This window comes from Accipiter gentilis, chromosome 28 (genome assembly GCF_929443795.1).
Source record: "Accipiter gentilis chromosome 28, bAccGen1.1, whole genome shotgun sequence".
NCBI lineage: Eukaryota > Metazoa > Chordata > Aves > Accipitriformes > Accipitridae > Astur > Astur gentilis.
The window spans coordinates 16250147-16271337 of record NC_064907.1 but is presented as its reverse complement, the minus strand read 5'-3'; the positions used below and the strand labels follow the sequence as shown (position 1 = coordinate 16271337).

Sequence of the window (21191 nt, the reverse complement as noted above, 5' to 3'; positions counted from 1 at the left end):
CCGCAGGGACCCGGGTTTGGTGGTGCCGGACCCACCAGGTACCCGGGCAGTCCCGGTGTCTGCGTGACGGGGTGGGAAGCACACAGGGGAAACATCGGGACACACACACACACAGAGCACAAAACCTAGCCGGCCCCGCTGAGTATTTTTCCATGGCTTGTCGCACCAGAAACACAGCAGAAACAAGAGAGCCCAGAGTTTTGTTTTCCACCGCCGGGGACTGACGGTCCAAGGAAACACCCCGCCGGGCGTTCTTCCGATTACCTTTTGCCAGAGGTCTGGTGACAGTGAGCCACGCAGACTGGTTGGCCTCGCCAATATAATTGGAAACCTTACAAACATACTCCCCGCTCTCCGCCTCTGTCACATTATACAGGGTCAGCACCTCCGCATCAGAGCTATTAATCCCCGAGTGCTGGAACAGACCAACAACATGGAGTCACAATGACGCGGTCAGAAACGGGCAGCACCCGGAGCATCAGCACCGGCTCTGCCGGTGCGGGGGGCTGCTCCCCCCCCCCCGCCCGGTACCCGCTGCCCGGTGGGAGGGATGGGGCTGTGCACGGGGATGGGGGTCACGGGAGACAGGGGCAGACAGTCATGGGGCTGTAATCCTGCAAGCCGGCCAGGAGCACGGCTGGGGACGGCTGCGAGCTCCGGGGGTTTGCACAGCAGCCGGTTTACTCACTGGGAGCAGGACCGCTGGTGTGTGCAGAGGGAGCTGCTCGTGCTGGGACAGATCAGGGGCTCAGCTCCCCACCTCCAGCGCCATTCTCGCTCTCCGGGCTAGCCCCAACCAGCCCCACGGCGCGTGCCTTTAGGGCTTCCACGGGATTGCGCTCCCCGTTACGCAGCCGCGGAGCCGGGCAGCCCTCCCTGCCCACCTCTCAGCCCGTACTCCTCCAGGACACCCCAGCACCGAGCTGGGCAGGCTGGTGACGGCTCTGGGGCTGCCAGCCGGTGGTCCCCAGCCGCAGGTGGCTCCTCTCGCCCACCAGGCAGCGTGGCCACCATCATCCCGCACGGCTCCCACTGCCCCGCTCCTGCCCCACGGGACGGGCAAACCTGCGGGGACGTGGGTTTGGAGCAGCCCGGCGTGCGGCTTTACCTTCAGGATCTGCACGTAGGGCAGGTTGTCGGGGCCGATCTTGCTGCCGTTCACCTCGATGTGCTTCAGCCACTGGATGTGGGGCTGGGGATCGCTGTAGACTTTGCAGACGAACTCCACGTTGCTGCCCAGGGCTACCGTCTTGTTAGCAGGCAGCCCTGCCTGCAGGATGGGCCGGTGCGGGGACCGCTCTGCAGGACCCGGGGAGATGGGGCACCTTACGAAGGGGATCGGGGTGCTCTGCCACCCGCCCTTGGGGAAGCACCTGCTTTGCCCAGGGGTGCACCCTGCGGTCCCCCCGAATCACGAGGACCCCCGGCTGGGGGGGGGGGGCACTGATGCACCCAGCAGAGCCGTGGCATCCCCTTCCCCGGGGGCCTCCCCCCGCAGTGGGGTGAGAGCAGCCAGGAGGGGCTGGGGACAGGGACAGGTGAAATCCCTGCGCGGGGACGGGGACATCAGTACCTATTCGGCGGGGTCAGAGGTCAAACAAACCTAACGAGGGCCCCGGCCGTTAACAAAGCGGCTGCCACTGTGGTGAGTCAGCATTAACAAACCCCTTTGTTCACCTCGCTGACTGTTCCCTTCAGTTTGCTCAGTGTAATCAAATTAAATCACATTTTTAATGGTTCATTTACTGGCATTTAGAGCAGCTCCACATGTGGAACTGCTCAGACCAGCCTTCCCAGCTGGGAATTATGGCTAATAAGGCGATTAGAAAAAGTTTCTGTCTGGTCTATGAAATTATTTCCACCACAATTAAAAATCCCCAGAACGGGTTGAGGTGAACCTTCCGCCTCGCCTCCTCCTCGCGGACCCGCTGTGCCGCAGAGGTGCGCACCGGGGCGGGCGGCCGCGGGGACGGCGAGCGTGCCCCGTGCCCGTGAGCGTTCCCCATCCCCATCTTTGCAGGGTGCAGCACCCGTTTCTGCTCGGGGAGGGTGGGACGGACGGGGACCCGGGGTTTGCCCTCCCAGCCCCGCGCTCCTCACCCACGACATCCAGCTGGTAGGTGTGGTTGATGCTCCCGTATTTGTTCTCCACGATGCACGTGTAGTTGCCCTTATCGGACGGCACCACCGAATCCATGATGATGCTCCAGGTTGCGTAGCGGACCTGGGGGCACGGGGATGACGACAGAGCTTGTTACGTGCGAAGCGCCGTCGGGCTGGAGCACACCAGCCCTCGTTCCCATTCACGTCAGAGCTGGCTCAGCCCCCCGGCCCCCGCCGTATAGGCAGGACATAAATCTCCCTTTGAGGTCACCTTTCCCCTTTCCTACAGAGGGACCGTAATTGCTCCCAGCTGTCCCAGGACAGCCTCGCCACGGAGCCAACTGCGCCGAGAAGCAGATGTTGTGAGCTGAGCGTGATGGGCTCGCCCGGTGCGCAGGGACACCCCTCTCTGCTGGCCCCAGCGTGCGGAGGGAACAGACCGGCATTGTTCCCCTGCCGCTGCCGTCCGGGAAGAGCTGCTTCCCCTGGCTGGCCCCGGGGCTCGGACCCGCGCTGCTCCCCACGGCCAGCCCCGCCGGCGAGAGGTCACCGTGCCGGTCAGCAGGCAGGGCGCAGCCTGAGCGTTTTACACCGTGCACCCGGGGCACGTCCGTGGGTGCTGCTGACCCAGGCGTGTTTCATCTGGGACGGGTCCCGGCGGCTCAGCTGGGCTGCCAGCGCTCCCCAGGTCCCTCCTGGCCACGGGGCACAGGGACGGCTTTCCTACGCCCAGCCCCTGCTGCTGCCAGCTCTGGCTGTGGCTCCTCCTGGCAAGACCTCCCTAAAGCCCTGCTCCCTGCCGGGGCGGCCGCATTCCTCCTCCCTACTGGAAACTGGTTATTTCCACAGTCCCGCATTTCAGCCCCATTAGCTATCCAGGGCATCGTGCTGTCACCGTCCGGGGAGCCGCGGTGCTGCCAGCAGCCCCTCTCCTCCCTGCCTGTGAGCCCGCATCCCTCTCTGGGACGTGCTACACAGAGCCCAGAGCCGTGACGTGGCCGCATTCCTGATGCGTGTCCCTGGCACCTGGCTGGAGCCCGCGGCACGCAGGACCACGGCCGGATCCCATTTGCGCAACGCGGCGCACGACTGGGTGGCGAGCGAGTGCCCAAAGCCGTGGCCCCGCAGCACCCAGCCGGGCTGGCTCGGGGGTCCCACCTGGGGAGACACCCACCGAGGGGTATGAGCCCCGTGCAGACTGCAGCTCTGCTCCAGAAAACTAACTGAGAGATGAAAAATAGGGGTGGTGTTCCCTCGTAGGGTGACCCGGAGGGGTCCCTGGGCTGCAGCTGCTGCCAGCACGATAGCAGCCCCCCATGCTGGAGAAGTGTGGTCCGCCCTCTCCTTTGGGAAGGGATGAAGCTTGGGGGTCCTGGCATGCTGGTTCCACCACTAAGGCTCTTCTGCAGCAGCAGCAACCCCGCTGCAGGACCGGAGCCATGAGAAGAGAAAAGCTGAGCCCCCATCCCACCCTACAGCCTGGACCTCCCGCGGGTGCTGGGTGAGCAGCGCTGCAGCCCCCTGCCCAGCTCAGGGAGCGAATGTGGCCCCCGTACGTGGGCCAGGGCACCCTCCCCACCAAGCTGGTACCCCCAGGCTGCTGGCACAGCTCCTGCCAACGCTGGAGGGGCTCCTCCACCCTGGCAATCCAACGGCTGCCAGCCAGCCCTGGGAGCCCCCGCGCCTGTCGGGGACGCCCAGACCCCCTCTCCCCGGCGGGGGGATTAGGCGAAGCCGGCAAAGGCAGGCTGGCTTCGTCCGCCACCCCCTCCCCCAGAGGTTGAGCTGGTGCAAACATGACCCAGAAGCAGGTCACTGCCGTAGGGCTATTTTGCAACAGGAATGTCAGAGGGGCCCATCTGCCCCCGCCGGGGGCTGCGCGGACAGGGGGCTCGGTGCCTCTTAAGCTGCAGAGCCCCTTCCCGGTCCTCCCCCTCCCCAAGCCGCCCCAGAGCGAGCCCTCCAGCCCTTTGAGGTGCGCAGAGCCTGCACTTGGCCGGATTGAGCCCCACTGCCCGCAGCGTCGGCGCAGGGGCTGCCTCGACAGGGTGCTGCCCTGCACCGCCCTAGCCCCCCAGCTCCGGTACCTTGTACCCCCCGATGCGGTGGTCGGGTTTGAACTCCTTGCCGTTCTTTAGCCAGCGCAGCGTGGGGTTGGGCGTCCCACTTGACGGACACTTGAATTTCACCGTTTTGGCGGCGGGGACGGCGTGGAGCTTCTTCTCCATCTTCTCGGGATAGGTCCAGTAGGGAGCAATGGCCTCTGGGGAGCAGAGCAGGGGGGCTCAGCATGGATGGCTGGCACGGGGCACCCGGCCAAACCCACCGGCCAAACCCACCGGGGCTTCTGCCACAGGGAGCTCCGGCATTTTGCTCAGGGTGCCCAGGGCAGGAGTGAGCTGGGAAGCTGGAGAGGTGCGGGCAGCTGAGGCTGGCTCTGGCAAGGAAAGGAGCTCCCGGACATGGGGTGTTATCCAGGAGTCACAGCAGTCCTGTGGGGCCCTTTCTTTGCAAGGTGCACGCTTGGCATGCGTGGCCGTAGCAGCAGTTACCCTGATGTAGCCGTGCCAGCACCCTCCCCTTGCTCTGACCAGGCTGCTTCACCTGGGTGCAGCCAGAGCTGCTCCCCACACCGAGCCCTCACCACCACTGGGTGCCCTGGGCTGGAGCGGGAGCCCCTGGCCACCCTCGCTTGCCTTCCTCCATCCCTGGGCGATGCTTGCAAGTGTGCCCAGCTTCCCCTCGCCCCCCCCGCAAAGGCCAGGGCAGCACCAGGGGCAAACCCATCTCGCACGTACGGTTCGGCTTGGTGTTATCTGCCTCCTTCTCCTCCGAAGAGGAATCATCTTCGTCGTCATCATCCTCCGCGGACGGGAGCGCGTCTGCAAGAGAAGAGACAGCCCAGCTGAACAACCGTGCATGGACCCTTCCCGAGTGGGGCCAGTCGGGGACCGGAGCATCGTGGGCTGGTGGTGGTGGGACTGTGCCCAGTGGGGTGGCCGAGGCAGGGTGGGGAGGTGCGGGGATCCCGGGTGAACGCCGTACATGTCCACCAGCACGGCCAAGGCTGACAGTGCCTGCCGTCCCAGTGCTCACAGCCCGTGGACATTGTGGAGCAGTTTGGCCCCAGAGGTGATTTCAGAGCTCCACGCCGCGTGTCCAAGCATGGCTCCTCGCCCCGTGCCTGGTGCCACCAACCCCTCTGCGGCAGCAGCCAAGACCATGTGGGCCAAGAGATGCCCCAAGCTTCGGCGGACACCTCCCAACCTCGAGCGTTCCTTCTTCTCCGGCCTCACGCTCCGTCAACGCCAACGTGGACCTTGGCTCATGCCCAGCGTGTGCCCACTCCCGTGGGCAGCCCCAAAGCCCCCCCCCCCCCAGCCCCATGCAGACAAACAGGCAACCTCCAGCTGCTTCTCCCTGCACTGCAGCAGGTAGGAAGTCACCGCACCACGCCGATAACTCCTCCGGGCACCCCCAAATCACAGGTCCACCCCGAACTCACCGCGCAGCCGGACAGATCCGCGCGTGGCCGGTGCACGTGCCGGCAAGCATGCAAAGGCGTGCGGAGGCAGCCTGCTCCTTGCTCCGCAGTCCGGCCCCGGGGCTGCCCCTTCCCTGCGCACCCGGGGCCGCTACGAACCTGAGACGTTCACGGAGAAGTAGGTGGTCTCGCTTCCCGAGGGGCTGTTGGTCATGCAGGCATAGAGCCCTGAGTCCTCGGGCACCGCGTCCCTGACCTCTACCTCCTCCCCGGTAATGCGCGTCCGGTTGTTCTCGGCCAGCTGGACGCCGTCGCGCACCCAGTTGATGCTCTGGACGTCATCCCTCAGCCGGCAGCGCAGCTGGAGGAGGTCACCGGGGTGGGCCGAGTAGGACTCCACTTCGATTTTTGCTTTGGGCAGAACTGGAGGAGTTAGGAGAGAGAAGAAGAGAAAAAAAGAAAAAAAAAAAGGAGAAAAGAAATAGAGACCAAAGGAAACCATGCTGCTGCTGCTGCTGCCGCCACTGCGGCTCTGTGTTAATGAGGCAACATGCGCTGCTGGGATGTTCCTGCTGCGGCACCGAGGTCCGGCTGCCCCGGTGAGCCCAGGGCAGGGGAGCCGGCGGCAGCAGCCGGGGCGGCTGCAGAGCGGAGGGGAGGCAGAGGCAGAGGCTGCGAGCACCCCAAGCAGCACCAAGCGCTTCACCTCTGCGGTAGCACCCGCTCGGTGGCCGGGGAGTTCAAAAGCACTTCCGCACCCCTCGGTCTCTTACTGAGCACCGTTTGGCCCAGAGGGAGCGTGCCACGGCAGGGGCTTTGAAATGGGGGGAAATGGGCAACCTGAAACATCTCGGGCAGTGCCAGCTCCTTGGGCAGGATTCAGCCTCTCCCAGGAGCATCCCAAATCCCTGCTGAGCTCTGCCACTGCGCAGGGGTCCTGGGATTCCCACCACCGTGAGCGGGCAGCCAGCAAAGCAGGCGAGGGTCCCCATGGCACCAGGACCCTCGCCCCGGTTAGAGCGCTTCGGGGCAGGGGCAGGAAGGCCAGGGGGATGAGGGGGCTGCGGCAGGACAGCAGGCAGGGGAGCGAGGGTCTGCGAGAGCGGCATCGCTGGGAAAGGTCAGCCCAGGGGAGCTCCGGCAAAACAGGTGCCGGCCACGGCGCTCCTGTTCGCAGAGACCCTAGGCAGGGAGAGCTGCAGCTGCTCCCCGATGCGACATTTGTGTGAGCAGCACAAAGATCCTTTCTCTCCATCCCGCTGCTACGTGATCTTGTCTCTCCTGGCCCTGGTAGCGCAGACACGGCTCCATCCTCAAGCGAGTGGCTCTCTCGGTCCTGGGCTCGGTGCAGACGTCCGGGTCTCAAACCTTCTCTTCAAATTTCACAGCCCGAGGAAGGGTTCAGGCTGCTGCAGCTCCGCAGGTGCTGGGGCTCCCTGCGACAGCGTGGGGCAGCTGCAGCGTGAGCATCATCCCAGAACAAGCACCACGGGCTGGAGTCCACGGCTCTCAGTCCGGAGCAGCACGAAGGGGCACACGGTGCTGGGTTGGGGGCCAGAGCTGCTCGGCAGCATCCCAGAAGGAAGCACCGCATTTCCACTGTACCTCCGGGTCAGTGGCGGGCCAGCTTCGGGCAGGCTGAGGGCAAGAGCCGATGGTGCCGCGGGGGCAGAGCCGAAGGTCTCCACAGAGCAACTGCTCTGTGTCAGAGGGGTCCAGAGCGGGGGCTGGAAAATCCCAACAAACCCGGCACAGCCAGTCCTGCAGAAACAGTCTGGGAATGTTCAAACTTCAGCTGATGCGTGGGTCGAGGGCTGTTCCCCCCAAGGACCAAGGTCCTTGGCGGGCTCACAGCCCGCAGGCACCGTACTCCGGCCACCGGGACAAGAGCAAAGCCACAGCTCTCCCTTGAGACCCATGCAGCCCCCAGGCAAGGAGCACAGCAATTTGCAAAATAGCAGCTAATTACGAATGCCCACAGCATCCAAGCACACGTTGGAGGGGCTGTCTCACTGCAGAACTAACACGCGCTATCACCCTTGGTGCCCACCGTGCCAGGCAAGTGCAACCTCTTCCCCCCATCCTCTGCGCACACCCCTGAACAGCCATGGAGCAGCTTGTCCTGGGCCCATCAGCTGCCGAAAGCTGGCACGGTGTCCCTGCCTGCGCTTAACCCTCCTGCTCAAACATCCCCCTGAGCTGAGCCAGCGCAGGCAGGGAGCGCAGGCTGGCAGCGAGCAGTGCAGGGCTGGGACCGTCAGCAAGGCACCGCTCCTCCCAGGACCCACCAGTGGCTCCGTACTGCCAGAAATGAAAGCTGAGCTCTTCAGAAACTCTCATGTACCGCATCGTGATCTGCACTTCACTTTCTGGCCACTTTTCTTTTCCTTGTACTGATGAGAAGCTTCATGGGGAAAACATCTACGAGCAGCTCCAGAGTTTCTCCTTTTTCTTTTGCTTAGCACTTGAAGGAAAACAGCGTGCTGGGGAAGAATTTCGCTTGACAGAAAGCCAGGGCTCCACATCCATCAGTAAGAGGTTACATAGCATTTTAACACGGAAGGTGAAGACTGGTGGGAGTCCCTTAGGTGGCGGGGGAAGGGTCATGCTTTTGCAATCCTGTTTCCCCTCCTGGTTTTCTCTCGCAGCCTCGCAGGATGGGCAGTTCTAGTAGCTCTGATGTGTGCTTCAAGTGATTAGTCACAGGCATCTTCCAACACACACAATGCAGCAGTGATGTCCCGTCACCGTCTGCCTGAACACCACGGGACTCGGTAACACAACGTCCTCCTGTCTGTCCTGACTCCCTTCTCAAACAGAGCAAGGTCAGCGAGTGATAAACAGCCACAAAAACCCAAACCAACATAAAACGCGGAACTGCAGCCACAGCCGTATCTGCCCTTATCTCGTTCAGGTCTGCCCTTCCCCACGCACCAGCAAACTTATTTCTTATCGAACAGAATAACCTGCAGAAGGTGGCTGGAGCTGCAGAGGACCCCCACCGCCCACGAATGTCCTTCAATGTCCCTGTCGCCTGGCCCTGGCCACCCACACGCCAGCACATGAGGAGCCATGCGCTGGTCTGGGGTCCAGCGTCCCACAGCCACGGTGCCGAGGTCCGTTGGGCGCTGCCGGACCTGCAGGGTCCCACCACGCTGCAACTGAACCGATGCTGGGCCAGGATCAGTTCTAGCCAGCAAAACATTGCTGTGGTCCAAGAGCTCGTACAGGTCACCTCCTCACCGAGCCTGCCCTAGGGACCACCACGGAACTGCCACCATCAACTCATCCAGAAAGGTCTGTAGGAAAAACCTGCCCATGCTGGTGCAGGGAGAGAAGCTCCTGCCAGCCCTGTGCTTCACAAACACCTCTCGGCTGGACCTGCAGACTGGGGAGGAGGCAGCCTGGGGGTAGAAAAGGTCTTTGGAGGGAGAGAAAAACTTCGAGCCACCCCAGTCTGATGCTGGGGCTTGGGGAGGCAGAGTCCCAGGCTCAGGCAGGTCCCTTCCCACGGGCACAGCATCGGGCACAGCATCGCACAGGTCCCTGAGCACCCCATGCAAATGCCACCGCTCCTTCGGGCCATGGAGCCGCAGGCTCTGCTGTGCCAAGGAGCCCGGGCAGGAGGGGGCCGGGGTCCGCCGGCGTGTGGCCAGATCGCCTTTCAAAGGCAGCGGCCCCCTCCGCCAGCCCCTCCGAATCAGAGGCTGTTTTGCATTAACAGCATGACCAGGGAGGCGCGGAGGCATCGAGTGTGATGGACGGGAGAGAGGAGGCAGAGGGCAAGGCAGGATCCTGCCCTTTGGTAACCCAAAGCACATCTCTGGCACTCAGGGATAAGGCGGAAAACGCAGCATGGTGGGAACGGCCCGAAAACGAATTCACAGGCTAATGAGCATGTCCAGGTTAGCTCACCCTCCGAGCTGGAGCGGGGCCGGGCCAGCACACGGGTTTGGACGATGTTGCTGAGGGGTGACCCTGGCAGGCAGACGGTGCCGTGGCCGCTGGGATGGCAGCCCAGCTCGCACGGCAGCTGATGCACAGAAGTCCTCTCGGAAATGCAGCCCCTGCGTAAAACCAGGGATTGCAGCGGGCGCACCAGGAGCAGCGCAATCCCGGGCTGCCCCTTGCCTGGGAGCAGTCAGCGGCGTGAGCCGTGTTACCGGCATGCCCTCCACGTATGTTAATTAGGGTGAGCCCGTTTGATCACTGGACTCCATCAGCCTGAAACGTCTCTTTCTCATGTTCTGCTTTTCTGTAACCTAAACCAAGGCACCAGGTGCAGCCCCTCCGCAGCGCCGCCAGCCCGGCCGGCTGCTCCCATCGGGGCGCGAGCAAGCCCCGAGCAGGCCACATTAGCAAAAGTTTAATCAGCCAGACAAACGCTTGGCTCTCCTCCCCGGGCCCTTGCCTGCCCTTGCGCTGCAGGACGAGGCTCTGGAGAAGTCACCCGGGTTGCTCCCACCATCACGCAAACGTTGACTGGTGCTGGGCAGTGCCCGGAGCGGGTGGAATTTCTCTCCCCAGCCAAGCTGCAGCAGCACGGCCGGGAACTACAGGGGTGCTCACAGCCCCCTTTGAGCAAAACAGGGCAACAGCGAGGGGTGCAAACAAAATACCAGCAGCGCTTGCTGCTCGCTTGCCTGGAGAAAGCAGCAAAACACACGTTAGGTCTGGCACGTGTAAACTCTCTGCTGTTCCCTTTTTAACTCAAACTCTTGACGCCGGGGAGGTAGCACCGGCTTCCCAATCCGGATCCCGCAGGGCAGAGCCCCGTCCCTTCCCGTCCCAGCAAGGACAGGCGTGCTCCCAGCTCGCGGGGAGCCCCGACGCCCTGGGCGAGGCGATGGGCAACTCCAGTCCGGAGTCCAGATGGGCAAATCCAGGCGATGGGCAACTCCAGTCCCGGCGGATTGCGCCTCCGCTTGAAACGAGCCCCAAAAGTACCCGCACGCTGCAACGGCCAGAGCAGCCCGCGCTGGTTTTATTCCTTTATTCCAGCTTTGAAATGGAACCGAAAGCGGAGCCGAGCACGGACCAGATGGAGAGTGTCACCGAGCGCACATAACTGTCACCGACTCCCCCGGGGCTGGCCCCCCCCGCAGGGGACCAGGGGGACAGAAGCGGCACGACTTAACCCCCCCCCGGTTCTCCGTACGGCCTGTGGCTCCCCCCCCCCCCCCCAAAAAAAAAAACACCCCTGGGCACCCCCCAAAGCCCAGACGGCGGAGGAAGCCGCCGTGCAGCCCCCCCAGAGCGGCGGGAGCCGCGGGCTGTGCCGGCGCTGGCGCTGGCAATAAAGCGGCCAACAAAGCGGCGCGGGGACAATGCGGGCGGGGGGCGCGGGGCCACGGCCGCCGGTTGCCCTGGAGACCCCAGCGGGGCTTTCCGAAGGTATTTCCTGAAGAAAAAGCACACACATGCCCGGCAGCCCCGCTAATCCCAACAGGAAGCGCTTACCGGGACGCGGGGATTGGCTTCTTTCTTATTTAAAAAGCTCCTCGCCCTGCTGTCCCCCCGTCCCCCCCCCCCACACACACACACTCCCCGCCTCGACGCCCCCAGCCCGGGTTGTGTTGGGGGGGGATGCCCCCAGCAGCATCCCCGCATCCCGGGCTGCTCCCGGGGAGGGATGCACAGCCCCGGTGCTCCTTCCCTGGGGAAAGGCTGCAGCAGGGAGATGCCAGCGGGCAAGGGACAGGGGCAAAAGGCACCCATGGCTCTTTCGGGGGGGCTCAAGGCACCCATGGCTCTTCCTCGGGGGGCTCAAGGCACCCATGGCTCTTTCTGGGGGGCTCAAGGCACCCATGGCTCTTCCTCGGGGGGCTCAAGGCACCCATGGCTCTTCCTCAGGGGGCCCAAGGCACCCATGGCTCTTCCTCGGGGGGCTCAAAGTACCACTGGCTCTTCCTTGGGGGGCTCAAGGCACCCATGGCTCTTCCTCGGGGGGCTCAAAGTACCACTGGCTCTTCCTCGGGGGGGCTCAAGGCACCCATGGCTCTTCCTCGGGGGGCTCAAGGCACCCATGGCTCTTTCTGGGGGGCTCAAAGTACCACTGGCTCTTCCTCGGGGGGCTCAAGGCACCCATGGCTCTTTCTGGGGGGCTCAAAGTACCACTGGCTCTTCCTCGGGGGGCTCAAGGCACCCATGGCTCTTTCTGGGGGGCTCAAGGCACCCATGGCTCTTCCTTGGGGGGCTCAAGGCACCCATGGCTCTTTCTGGGGGGCTTAAGGCACCCATGACTCTTCCTCAGCGGGCTCAAAGTACCACTGGCTCTTCCTCAGGGGGCCCAAGGCACCCATGGCTCTTCCTCGGGGGGCTCAAGGCACCCATGGCTCTTCCTCGGGGGGCTCAAGGCACCCATGGCTCTTTCTGGGGGGCTCAAAGTACCACTGGCTCTTCCTCGGGGGGCTCAAGGCACCCATGGCTCTTTCTGGGGGGCTCAAGGCACCCATGGCTCTTCCTCAGGGGGCTCAAGGCACCCATGGCTCTTTCTGGGGGGCTCAAGGCACCCATGGCTCTTCCTCGGGGGGCTCAAAGTACCACTGGCTCTTCCTCAGGGGGCCCAAGGCACCCATGGCTCTTCCTCGGGGGGCTCAAGGCACCCATGGCTCTTCCTCGGGGGGCTCAAAGTACCACTGGCTCTTCCTCGGGGGGCTCAAGGCACCCATGGCTCTTCCTCAGGGGGCTCAAAGTACCACTGGCTCTTCCTTGGGGGGCTCAAGGCACCCATGGCTCTTCCTCAAGGGGCTCAAGGCACCCATGGCTCTTCCTCGGGGGGCTCAAGGCACCCATGGCTCTTCCTGACCAAGCAAGCCCAGGAGGCAGCGGGCTTCTCCCCACCCTCTGGTCCCCGGATGCTTCCTCCTCCGGCAGCAAGAGGGGGATTTATGTACTGCTCCAGGCACTCCCGCTCTTCCTAGCCTACCCGTCAAATGAAGCAGCACTTAATTAACAGGCACGTTGGTAGTTTGCAAAGCTGTCAGTATAAATCCACCCCTTTCCCCCCGGGACACCCCCGGCCACGCTCAGAGCTCTGCAGCAGAGAGGAGCCCTCGAGGGCAGCAGCTCGGGGCACAGACACTCACCCACCAGCTCCCCAAAGCCGTGGGACAGCTGGGGGTCCTGTCCACCCCAGGGGGGCACAAGCGAACACCCCAATCCACACAGGTGCCTATGGTTTTTTGCAATAAGCGATGGCTTTGCCTGGGCCCTGGCTCACTGCCGGCGCAGGCAGAGCTTGCATTCCTCTCCCCACATCATTCCCGAGCATCTCCGGGCTGTTGCACATGGAGGGGTTCGACAGCCAGGCAGCCCCCCAGACACAGGGACACCCCCCTGCACCCCCCTCGCGTGGCTCCGCTCACCGTGGGGCAGCTCGGCAGCCCAGGCTCTGGCAGAGCGCTGCCGCTTTTCCCAAAGACTCATATTTCTTTTTTTCCTCCTCAATTAAAAGCCGGAGTGACAGCATCCGAGTGGAAAGGCGGGAGGCGGGGAACAATGCCTGCTCAACAGGCTGGGAGGGGAAGGCCAGCAGTGTGATGCCCCAGAGGACACGGCGATGCCCCGGGGAGCCGGGGACTGAGTGGCTGCAGCAATTGGGGTCTGGGGGAACCCAGGGCTCAGAGGTCTGGGTGGGGGCTGCTGGGCTCCCCCCCAAGCTCCTGTAACGATCCTGGGCTGCTGCCATCAACAGCAAAAGTGCAGAAGGCTTCACCGCTTGGCAGGGGATCTCAAAGCTGCTCAGAGGGCTCCAGCGAGGAGTCAGCTCCTCCAAACCTGATCCCCTACGGCTCCCTGGGGCAAGGGGTGGGGAAACACCGAGAGCTGCAAAAACAAGGCGGGAGCTGGACAGCGGGGAAATGGGGAGATGGGGACAAAGCTGAGGGCCAGCCATCCACCCAGGGAGCAGCCCGGACAAGCCAAGGACCCTCGCTGTGCCGCCTCTGGGGATGCTGTGGCCGGTGACGGCACGTCCCGAGCTACAGCTGTGCCAAACGGCCCCAAACGTTTGCCGCTGGGGGCAGGGGACACAGATTACAGCCCCCAGGTTCACCTGCAACGTTCCTGCCAACGCTGAGCAAGATTTGGGGAGAGGAGGAGGCGGCAGCAGCACAGCCCCATGCTCGCAGAGGTCCTCAGAGCTGCCCAGGCTGAGCACGCTTCCAGCCCTGGACTTTTGGCTCCTGTTGGGCCTGGAGCAAGACCCCCTGGATGAGCTGGGCACAACAAAGCCCCAGGAACCAGGGCCCCCGCTGGCCCCGCAGATGGGGCCGGGGGGGGGGGGGGGTTAAGCCTGCGGCCAGCTGGGCGGACGGCGGCACTGGGAAATGGGGCAGCCCTCTGCCCTCCGCCCCAACGGGGGCTCGGCCACACTGGGAGGGGGCTGCAGCCCCGAGCTCCTCTGCCAAACCCCCCCTGCTCCGGAGGGTTGCATCCCTCTGGAAAGTATCTGCTGGACCAGGGCGGCCATAGGGGCTCAGCATGCCCCAAAATGAGCTGCCCAAGGCAGGACGCCCTCCCCAGGGACACGGCAGTGCCTGGCTCCCCACGAAAACCTGCTTGGCTGCTTTGCACCCCCAGCACCCCCCAGGCAGGGATGAGGCAGACTCCGAGCGGTGGAAATGCCTGAACAGCAGCGAGGACAATAGCAGACAAGGAGAGAGGAAAAAAATCCTCTCGGCAATTTTCTGCAGGTTTCTATTTAACCTGAAGACAAAGACCGGCTTTGTGAGGGAAGGGGTTGGAGGTTGCTCATGGAAATTTCTTGGCTTTTCCCCTTAACTAGGGGTTTTTTACCACCTCCAAATTTAGGTAACTATAAAATGCAGTAAGTGCCCATTAATATTTTATTTGCTGCAGATTTTTCAGTAACCGGAGCGAGCCCTTGACAAAGGCAGACTTCCCAAGCCCCCTCCCCATGCCACGAGGAGAGGCGGGCCAGTGATTGAAAATCCTCCTCTGCAGCGAGGCAGGGGCCGCTGGCCGGGCGCGGGGGATTACTCGCTCCCTGAGAAGGGAGCTTAGCTGCCTCAGAACCGGGAGTAAACTGAAACCCCATAAACATCCAGAACAAAGTCCAGGAAAGCTGCTGCCTCCGCCACGGAGAGGACCCGAGCTCGGCCGCCGCTGCTCTCCGGCCGGCGCGGGCGATGCTCGTGAGCGGCAATGTGGGGCAAGGACAGCAAGCCCAGCCCCGGGGACACGATGCCCCACGGCACGGGAGCTGAGCCCCCATCTGCACCCTGCGGGACCCCCAAACTCCCCCCAGGGTCAGATCCAGAGCCCATCCCGGCAGGCGACCGGCAAGGTGCCGGCGGCACGGCCCCGGCTGTGGGTCCTGGCCCAGGACCGGCTCTTCCCATCCCGCATGTCCTGCCGGGAACATTTTGTTCCCACCAGCCGGCCCCGAAGCCAAGGGACGGACTCTGCCCCAGCCGGGCTCCTGCTGTGGCACTAATTGGGCCGCCCTGGTGAGAACCGTGTCGGGAAACGTTTCCAGAGGTTATTGTTAGCCCTGGCATGAGGCTGGCGAGGAACCAGCTCCCTCCTCTCCAACCTCTCCTCCTCCACCGCCGCGGCCTGACACGGCTCCCCAAACCCTCCGGGGGGCTGCAGGGCTCCTTAAGCACCCCAAAATCCACCTTTGCTCAAATTAGCCCTTGGCTTGAACACCCCAACAGCTTTCCCAGCACCATAGCCAGGTCCGGATCCGCAGCACCGCTCTCCCGGTGGCACTAGAGCCATCCTTACCCCAAACACCACCAGGAAACCTCTTCCAGGAAGAGCAATCTCCTGAGAAAAACATGTTTACCACTGTCAGCCGTATTATTTACAGAAGCGGGGAGTGAGCATGCCAGTGGAAAAATCTCGGAGATGGTCCCCGTGAGCGATGCTCTGCCCAGGCTCCTCTCTGGAGCCTGCAGCTCCCCAGGGACCGCGCGCAGCTCCGGCTATCTCATGGGATGTGTCTGTGACCAGGGTACCTGCTGCTCAAACCAGAGGCATTGACGCCAGCCTGCCAGCCACAGCATCAGGGCACGTTTCCAGGTGGGATCACCCAGTCGTCCCCCACCGAGGCCAGTGCGGGGACCCCGGCCGCAGCACGGTTTGCTTGCCGGTGCCAGCTCCCACCTCATCCTGAGCCGTGAAGGGACCGTGGGCACGGGGAGCACGGCTGTTCACCGGGGCACCACGCAGCACCGTGCCCACACCAGCAACACCAGCAATCAGCCTCTCGGGGTTTTGGTGGGAGGAAGAGGGAAGGGGGAGTGAGCCTTAAAAAGAAAAGCAGTACCCCACAGACCAGACATTCTTGGGTAATTAAAACCAAAAGGCAGTAAGTCAGAAAGTCCTGCGCGGCGCTGCCTGGTCTGTTTATTCTCTGCCTCACCGAGGGAAAGGCCAAGGCTTTGAAATGTTAGAGCAGTGCTTTCTGTCGGGGCCAGCTGCCTCCAGGGCCAGGTGACCCACTCAGACCATCCACCACATCTCGGGGTGTCGCCGGGCTCCGGAGCTTTGCAGGGCTGCGGCAGGAGCAAACCCCCAGCCTGCCCGTCGTGGGCCACAAGCTCTTGCAAGGCTTTTAGGGGAAAACAGTGATGAAAAGCGAGGGGGATGCCCTCGTCTGGGGCCGTGCTCTCCAGCCCCAGCGATGCCTCGCAGCGGTGCAGAGATCAGGGCTGCAGGAACCGCCTGAGCCAGCCCCGGCTTTGAAGCCAGCCCCGTGGGGCATTCCCCAGCCAGGAGCAACACTGGAGCATCCCGGGGGTCTCGCAGGGTACGTTCAGCCCACACGCTGCCAGCTAGCAAAGCCTCCACCGGTACCCTGCACCCTAATTCTCGTTCCCACCTGCTGAGCCCAGGATCACCCCAGTGTCAAGGAGGGGTGGGAGAAGGCTTCGCCCACATCTCGGGCTGCAGATCGTCACAGGGAAGCGAGCGTCGTGACAGGCAACGACCCCGCGCTGGGGGGACAGCCCCCGGGGCTTTGTATCCCTCTCCAAACCAACAACGTCGGGTTTTGCCAGAATTCCCCTCCCGGTTTAAAACGTCCACGGGCAACGCCGGAACCGCTCACGCCCTTTTTTGCGCCCGCGCAAATTGCTCTCAGCAGACAACATGAGCCGCATCCCCGCCGGCACCAGCCGACGGCTCCGAGGCAGCCCGGCGGCCAGGCAGCACCGTGCTGCTGCCGGGGGACGAGCCCGTGCCCCCCGCCGCAGCCCCCGTGCCCGGCCCTCGTGCCAGCCTCTGCCTCTTCTGCAAGGGAGACCGGCTATCTTATCGCTAGAAGCGAAACGCAAAGGACGAGGGAACCGGGCGTTCCCCGGCACGGCCGTGGTGGTTTGTTCGTCTTACCTTGGTCGGGCAGGGTAGGGGCCGGCCTGGCAGCTGAGAGCGCGGCTGTGACCAGCACAGCCCAAAGGATGAGGCACCGCCAGGTAAACATCCCACTGCTGCGGCTACTGCTCGGCGACTGGGCTCCGCAACTCCCACTCCATGGGGACACCGGGCTGGCCCCGGGCGGGCGCGGGGGGGGTCTCCGCCGGGCCGTCAGCCCCTCCGAGCTGCGAAAGGAGGAAAACAGAGTCAGGACAGGGTGAGATGCATCCCCACGTCCCACCATTTAGCCCCCTTTGTGCACAGCACAGCTCCGAGGGTGGGACGTGCTCGCCACGGCAGGCGATGCTCCTCGAGCCGCCGGACAGCGAGATGTCCCTGGACCCGTGGTGGCAGGTCCCCACGGACCCCTCCGCAGCCTGAAGCGACCCAGCGCTGACTGGCAGGGTTATGTTTTCCTGCATAAAAGCGCTGATGTGTCGAGAGTAAAACCGCTGGCGAAGCAGAATCGAATGCAGCAAAATTTCCCAGAACGGTGGGAGAAATTTTCAATTGCCAGTTAAAGGAAAGGATATTCCTGCTCTCCTGCTTTCCTTGTCCTGCACTTCAGGTTGTGCCGAAAAGAGGAACTTCCGTACAGATCAAAACGCCACAAAATTTTTGATACAAAACCCCCCCGTTGGCCCAAGCTGGGTGATCATGGTGTGGCAGCTCCCAAAATTTCTTAGTTTTCTTTAACTTCCCTCAGATGAAAAATAATCTCAAAATCTTGACAAGTTCTGTGGGACAGGAGAGATGTTTCTGTTGGGCTCCAAAAGGCCACTTCTCCCCTGTGAGCACGTCTGCTGGCAAATGCCCTCCTGCCTCTCTCCCTTGTTTCCACATCATCTTCTGCCCCACATGCCCCAGGCGGTGCCAGGACCCAGCCCAGCACCCCTGGGTGCTCCAGGACCAGCAGCACCCCGCACTGCTGCAGCTGACCCAAGACTTGGCCGCAGCAAATCCCACATATCCAGACCAAAATCTGATGTTGTCCACATCATCGTGCACCCCCGGCAAAGCAGATCCTGCTGCAAACCCCAGCCCCTCCATCTCCTATAGGATCTATAGGGCATGCACACAGCCAGCCCTATGGAAACGCCTTCCCGGAGCCGAAGGGGTTAGCCGGCGCCTCGGCCCCGCTCCCACGTGCGGCAGATCTCTTTCCACCGACAGCTGTTTTCAGAGCGGCCGTTTGGGGAGAAATCCCCCGGCTTCCACAGCCAATACTGCAATTCACTCCAATACGGCAATTTGCTCTCGTCCCTGCCAGCTCTCACACCGGGCTCTGCAGCCCGCCCGTCCCCTCGGGTCCCCATCCCCTTCCCCTGCCAGGGGACCGCTCCACGCGGGGAGGCATCAGAGCCGGGTTCTGGCACAGGGAGACCCAGCAGAACCCGATGCCGGCTCAGGGTACCCCAGGGATGTACCCTCCATGGCCCTCATCCGTCCTTCCCTCTGACCGTCCCTCCTTCCCGCCACGCTGGGAGCGCGGAGCTCTGCCAAAACACGTTCGAGGGGGACGCTGGAGCCAAAGCCCAAGCCCAGCCGCCCCTGGCCAACTGCTCCCAGCAGCGTGGATGCGAGCAAACCCCCGCGCTCCACCCCCGCGACACATCTGCAGCTCCGCAGAAGCCTGGGACGGAGGTCCTGACACTGGCCGCCGTCAAATTGTCCCACTGAGCTTTGCCGAAAAGCTCGCCGGCGAGATCCCTGCCCAGTTAATTGCACAACCCGAGCACGGCCGTGCTGCTCCGGCCAGGGTGCTGCTGGCGGCAGATGCTCCGGGAGAAGCGCAAGGACCAGGGCGTGGACAGGATGATACCATCGCCGAAACCCTCCTCTAGGCTCCGGCAGCCAGAGGCCGGAGCACCTCCCCGGGGCGCAGCCGTTCCTCCGTGCCCCGTAGCCCTTGCTGAGTATCCCGAGCTCACCCCGTTCCTTTCCCGACCGACTGACGCTTCCCAAAGCCCTGCGCCGAGCCGTTCCCAACCTGCCATGTGAACAAGCACTTGCTTTTGCCATAAGGCGCCCGTTTAAAGTATGTGCTGTTAAAAACAGTGAGTAATAATTGTAGTGAGTAATAAGCCGCTACTCATCTTCCCCACGCACTCGGTCCGTCGGAGCTCCGGACACCCTGGCCGCTGCCTCTCCTGTTCCAGCGAGGGAGCGAGACCTTTCATTCCCCTTGCCTGAAGCACTGGATTTTCCCTGCGGATGGGCTGAGCAGCCGCCAGAGCCAGCCCCACAGGGCTCCTGTTTAACACCGGGGAGCTCAGACCCCCTGAACAGCCTCTGCACCCCAAGAAAACCCAGCCAAGGTGCAGGTCTGGGGGCTCTGGCTGCCTTCTCCCTGCCCCAACTGCTCTGGCTCTGGCCGGCGCAGGAGCATTTGGGACTCAAAGTATTGACACAAGCGGTCGGGCAGGGAAAAGCAGCACCCAGCAAACACCGGCGTTATCTCCAAGCGCCAGCGCTCCCAGGCGCCAGGCAGCGCGCTTTAAAATAGTTATTGAATGTTAACAATTTATCAGGGTTTGGAAGGGGGAGGTGGAATTCTTCGTGGAAAAAAAAAAAAAAAAAAGTCTTCTGGTATTTCTGGAAATTATTTTCTGTCTCTAAGTGGTTTTGTTTATCGACAGCACATGCTCCCCGGAACATGCCCTAATGCGGAGCGTCTGCGTGGGCCTCCAGAGCCGGCCCCGCGCCGAGGGGAGGGAGAGATGGAGGGATGGAGGGAGGGGAGCGCAGCGCCTCCAGAAATGGCAGTTCCTGAAAAATGAGTCAGTGCTGGCTCGGCGCACAGCAAAGCCCTTCTCCAGATACACCTCAGAGCGAGCGCCTTCCAGCTGATTCAGGGGCTCGACAGCAGCATATTTCCATGGCATACGGATCGCTCGGCAGCGAAGAACTGCCCCGCTTCCGGGAGAGTCACTGGGAGGGAGAGGGAGGGAGGGAAGGACGCGTGCCAAGATCCAGAGGGAGTGCACGATGCTCGATGCTCGGCTCCCCGGGGAAGAAAGGGAGGTCGCAGCAGCTACGGCTTTGCTAAAAGGCAGACAGGTGTAGGGCAGGGACGCATCCTGCACATGGGGGTCAAACCAAGCATCCTGCCTGCTCAGCAGCACCCTAGGAAATCCTGGTGTTCGGAGAGGAGTGGATGCTGGAGGGAAGAGCCAGCAAAGACTCTTCCCTCCTTCCCAGGAGAAAAGGGAGCCCCGGAGCCTGCCCCTGCCCCCCCCGGGGCTCCTCTGCACCCACTCGGCAAGGAGGCGAGAAAGCGGGGGGGAGTGCTCCTACCTGTGCAAACAACGGCATGGGTCTTCTCCGTGTTTATATGGCTTTTATATAAATCCCAACAGGAAACCGTATGCTCGGGAGGACGGCAGCTCGAGCAGGGTGGGTCGCCGGCTCCTGCCGGGCACCGTCCCCGCTCCCCACGGCCCCGGCACACTGCAATTTACTGCTCAGGGGTGGATTCAAACAACTAAAAATGGAAGCAGTAAGACAGGAGCCAGGGCTAACTGCCCCTCAGAGACCTGCCTGCGAGGCTGCAATTACAACTGGCCATTACACCCACGGAGCTATTTCGGAGCGGTGACGGACACCCCTGTGCCCACCTGAGCACCCTCCCGGGGCGCACGGTCCCCACACGCCCGCGCGTCGGGGAAGATGCCCGCGCGTCGGGGAAGATGCTCTCGTGCAGCCTTCGTACAGCCGTGCGTTCAGGAGAAGCAGCCTCTTGCAACCTGTGTCCCCTGTTGTCCTCGGGGACCCCGAGGGCTGCACTTTTGCCTCTCGCCTCTCCCACGCCCATGAGTCACCAGGCTGAGCTGTCCGGGGGACACGGCACAAGAATGGGACCTTCCATGCTCAGGCGGCAGCCTGTGCTGAACATTTGTGAGCTGAGTGTAGCAGGGAAGCCCCTTCCAGTCCCACAGCTCATCCCCAGGAATGCATTCAAGGTGCCAAAAGCAGGAGCCGGTGCTGGAGCAGGGTGCCCGGCTGCGGCACCCGGAGGAGGTCGGAGCCCAGGCTCAGCCTGGGGTTTCCCGCGATGCTGTGCCGTCCCGCAGGGGAGCCCTGGATCTGATCTCCCCGGTCGGCTCCGTGGGACTGGGTGGCTCTGGATCGGGGCAGCTTGGCCTCCGCTCACGCAGCCGCCGCCATCCCATCGGAGCAGAGCTGGCCCGTGCAGCATCCACCACGTCAGAGCGTCCCG

The 21191-nt window shown here is 63.1% G+C and overlaps 1 protein-coding gene across 4 annotated transcripts in view; it reads right to left on the bottom strand.

Moving 5' to 3' along the window:
* Positions 1-20609, bottom strand: part of FGFR1 (fibroblast growth factor receptor 1) — a 28424-nt gene extending 7815 nt beyond the window's left edge. Inside the window, exons 1-8 of one of the 4 annotated variants that reach the window (XM_049830898.1) lie at positions 20590-20609; positions 16949-17157; positions 5747-6010; positions 4902-4985; positions 4191-4366; positions 2101-2224; positions 1109-1299; positions 265-415 (exon numbers count right to left, since the gene is read on the bottom strand). In XM_049830898.1, the coding sequence (XP_049686855.1) occupies positions 265-415; positions 1109-1299; positions 2101-2224; positions 4191-4366; positions 4902-4985; positions 5747-6010; positions 16949-17039 (1081 nt within the window). In that variant the 5' untranslated portion in view covers positions 17040-17157; positions 20590-20609. Of the gene's footprint in view, positions 1-264; positions 416-1108; positions 1300-2100; positions 2225-4190; positions 4367-4901; positions 4986-5746; positions 6011-16948; positions 17158-19081; positions 19312-20589 lie in introns of those variants that run through there. The other 3 variants (XM_049830894.1, XM_049830897.1, XM_049830899.1) reach the window with 3 other exon arrangements.
* Between the last annotated feature and the right edge of the window lie 582 nt (positions 20610-21191).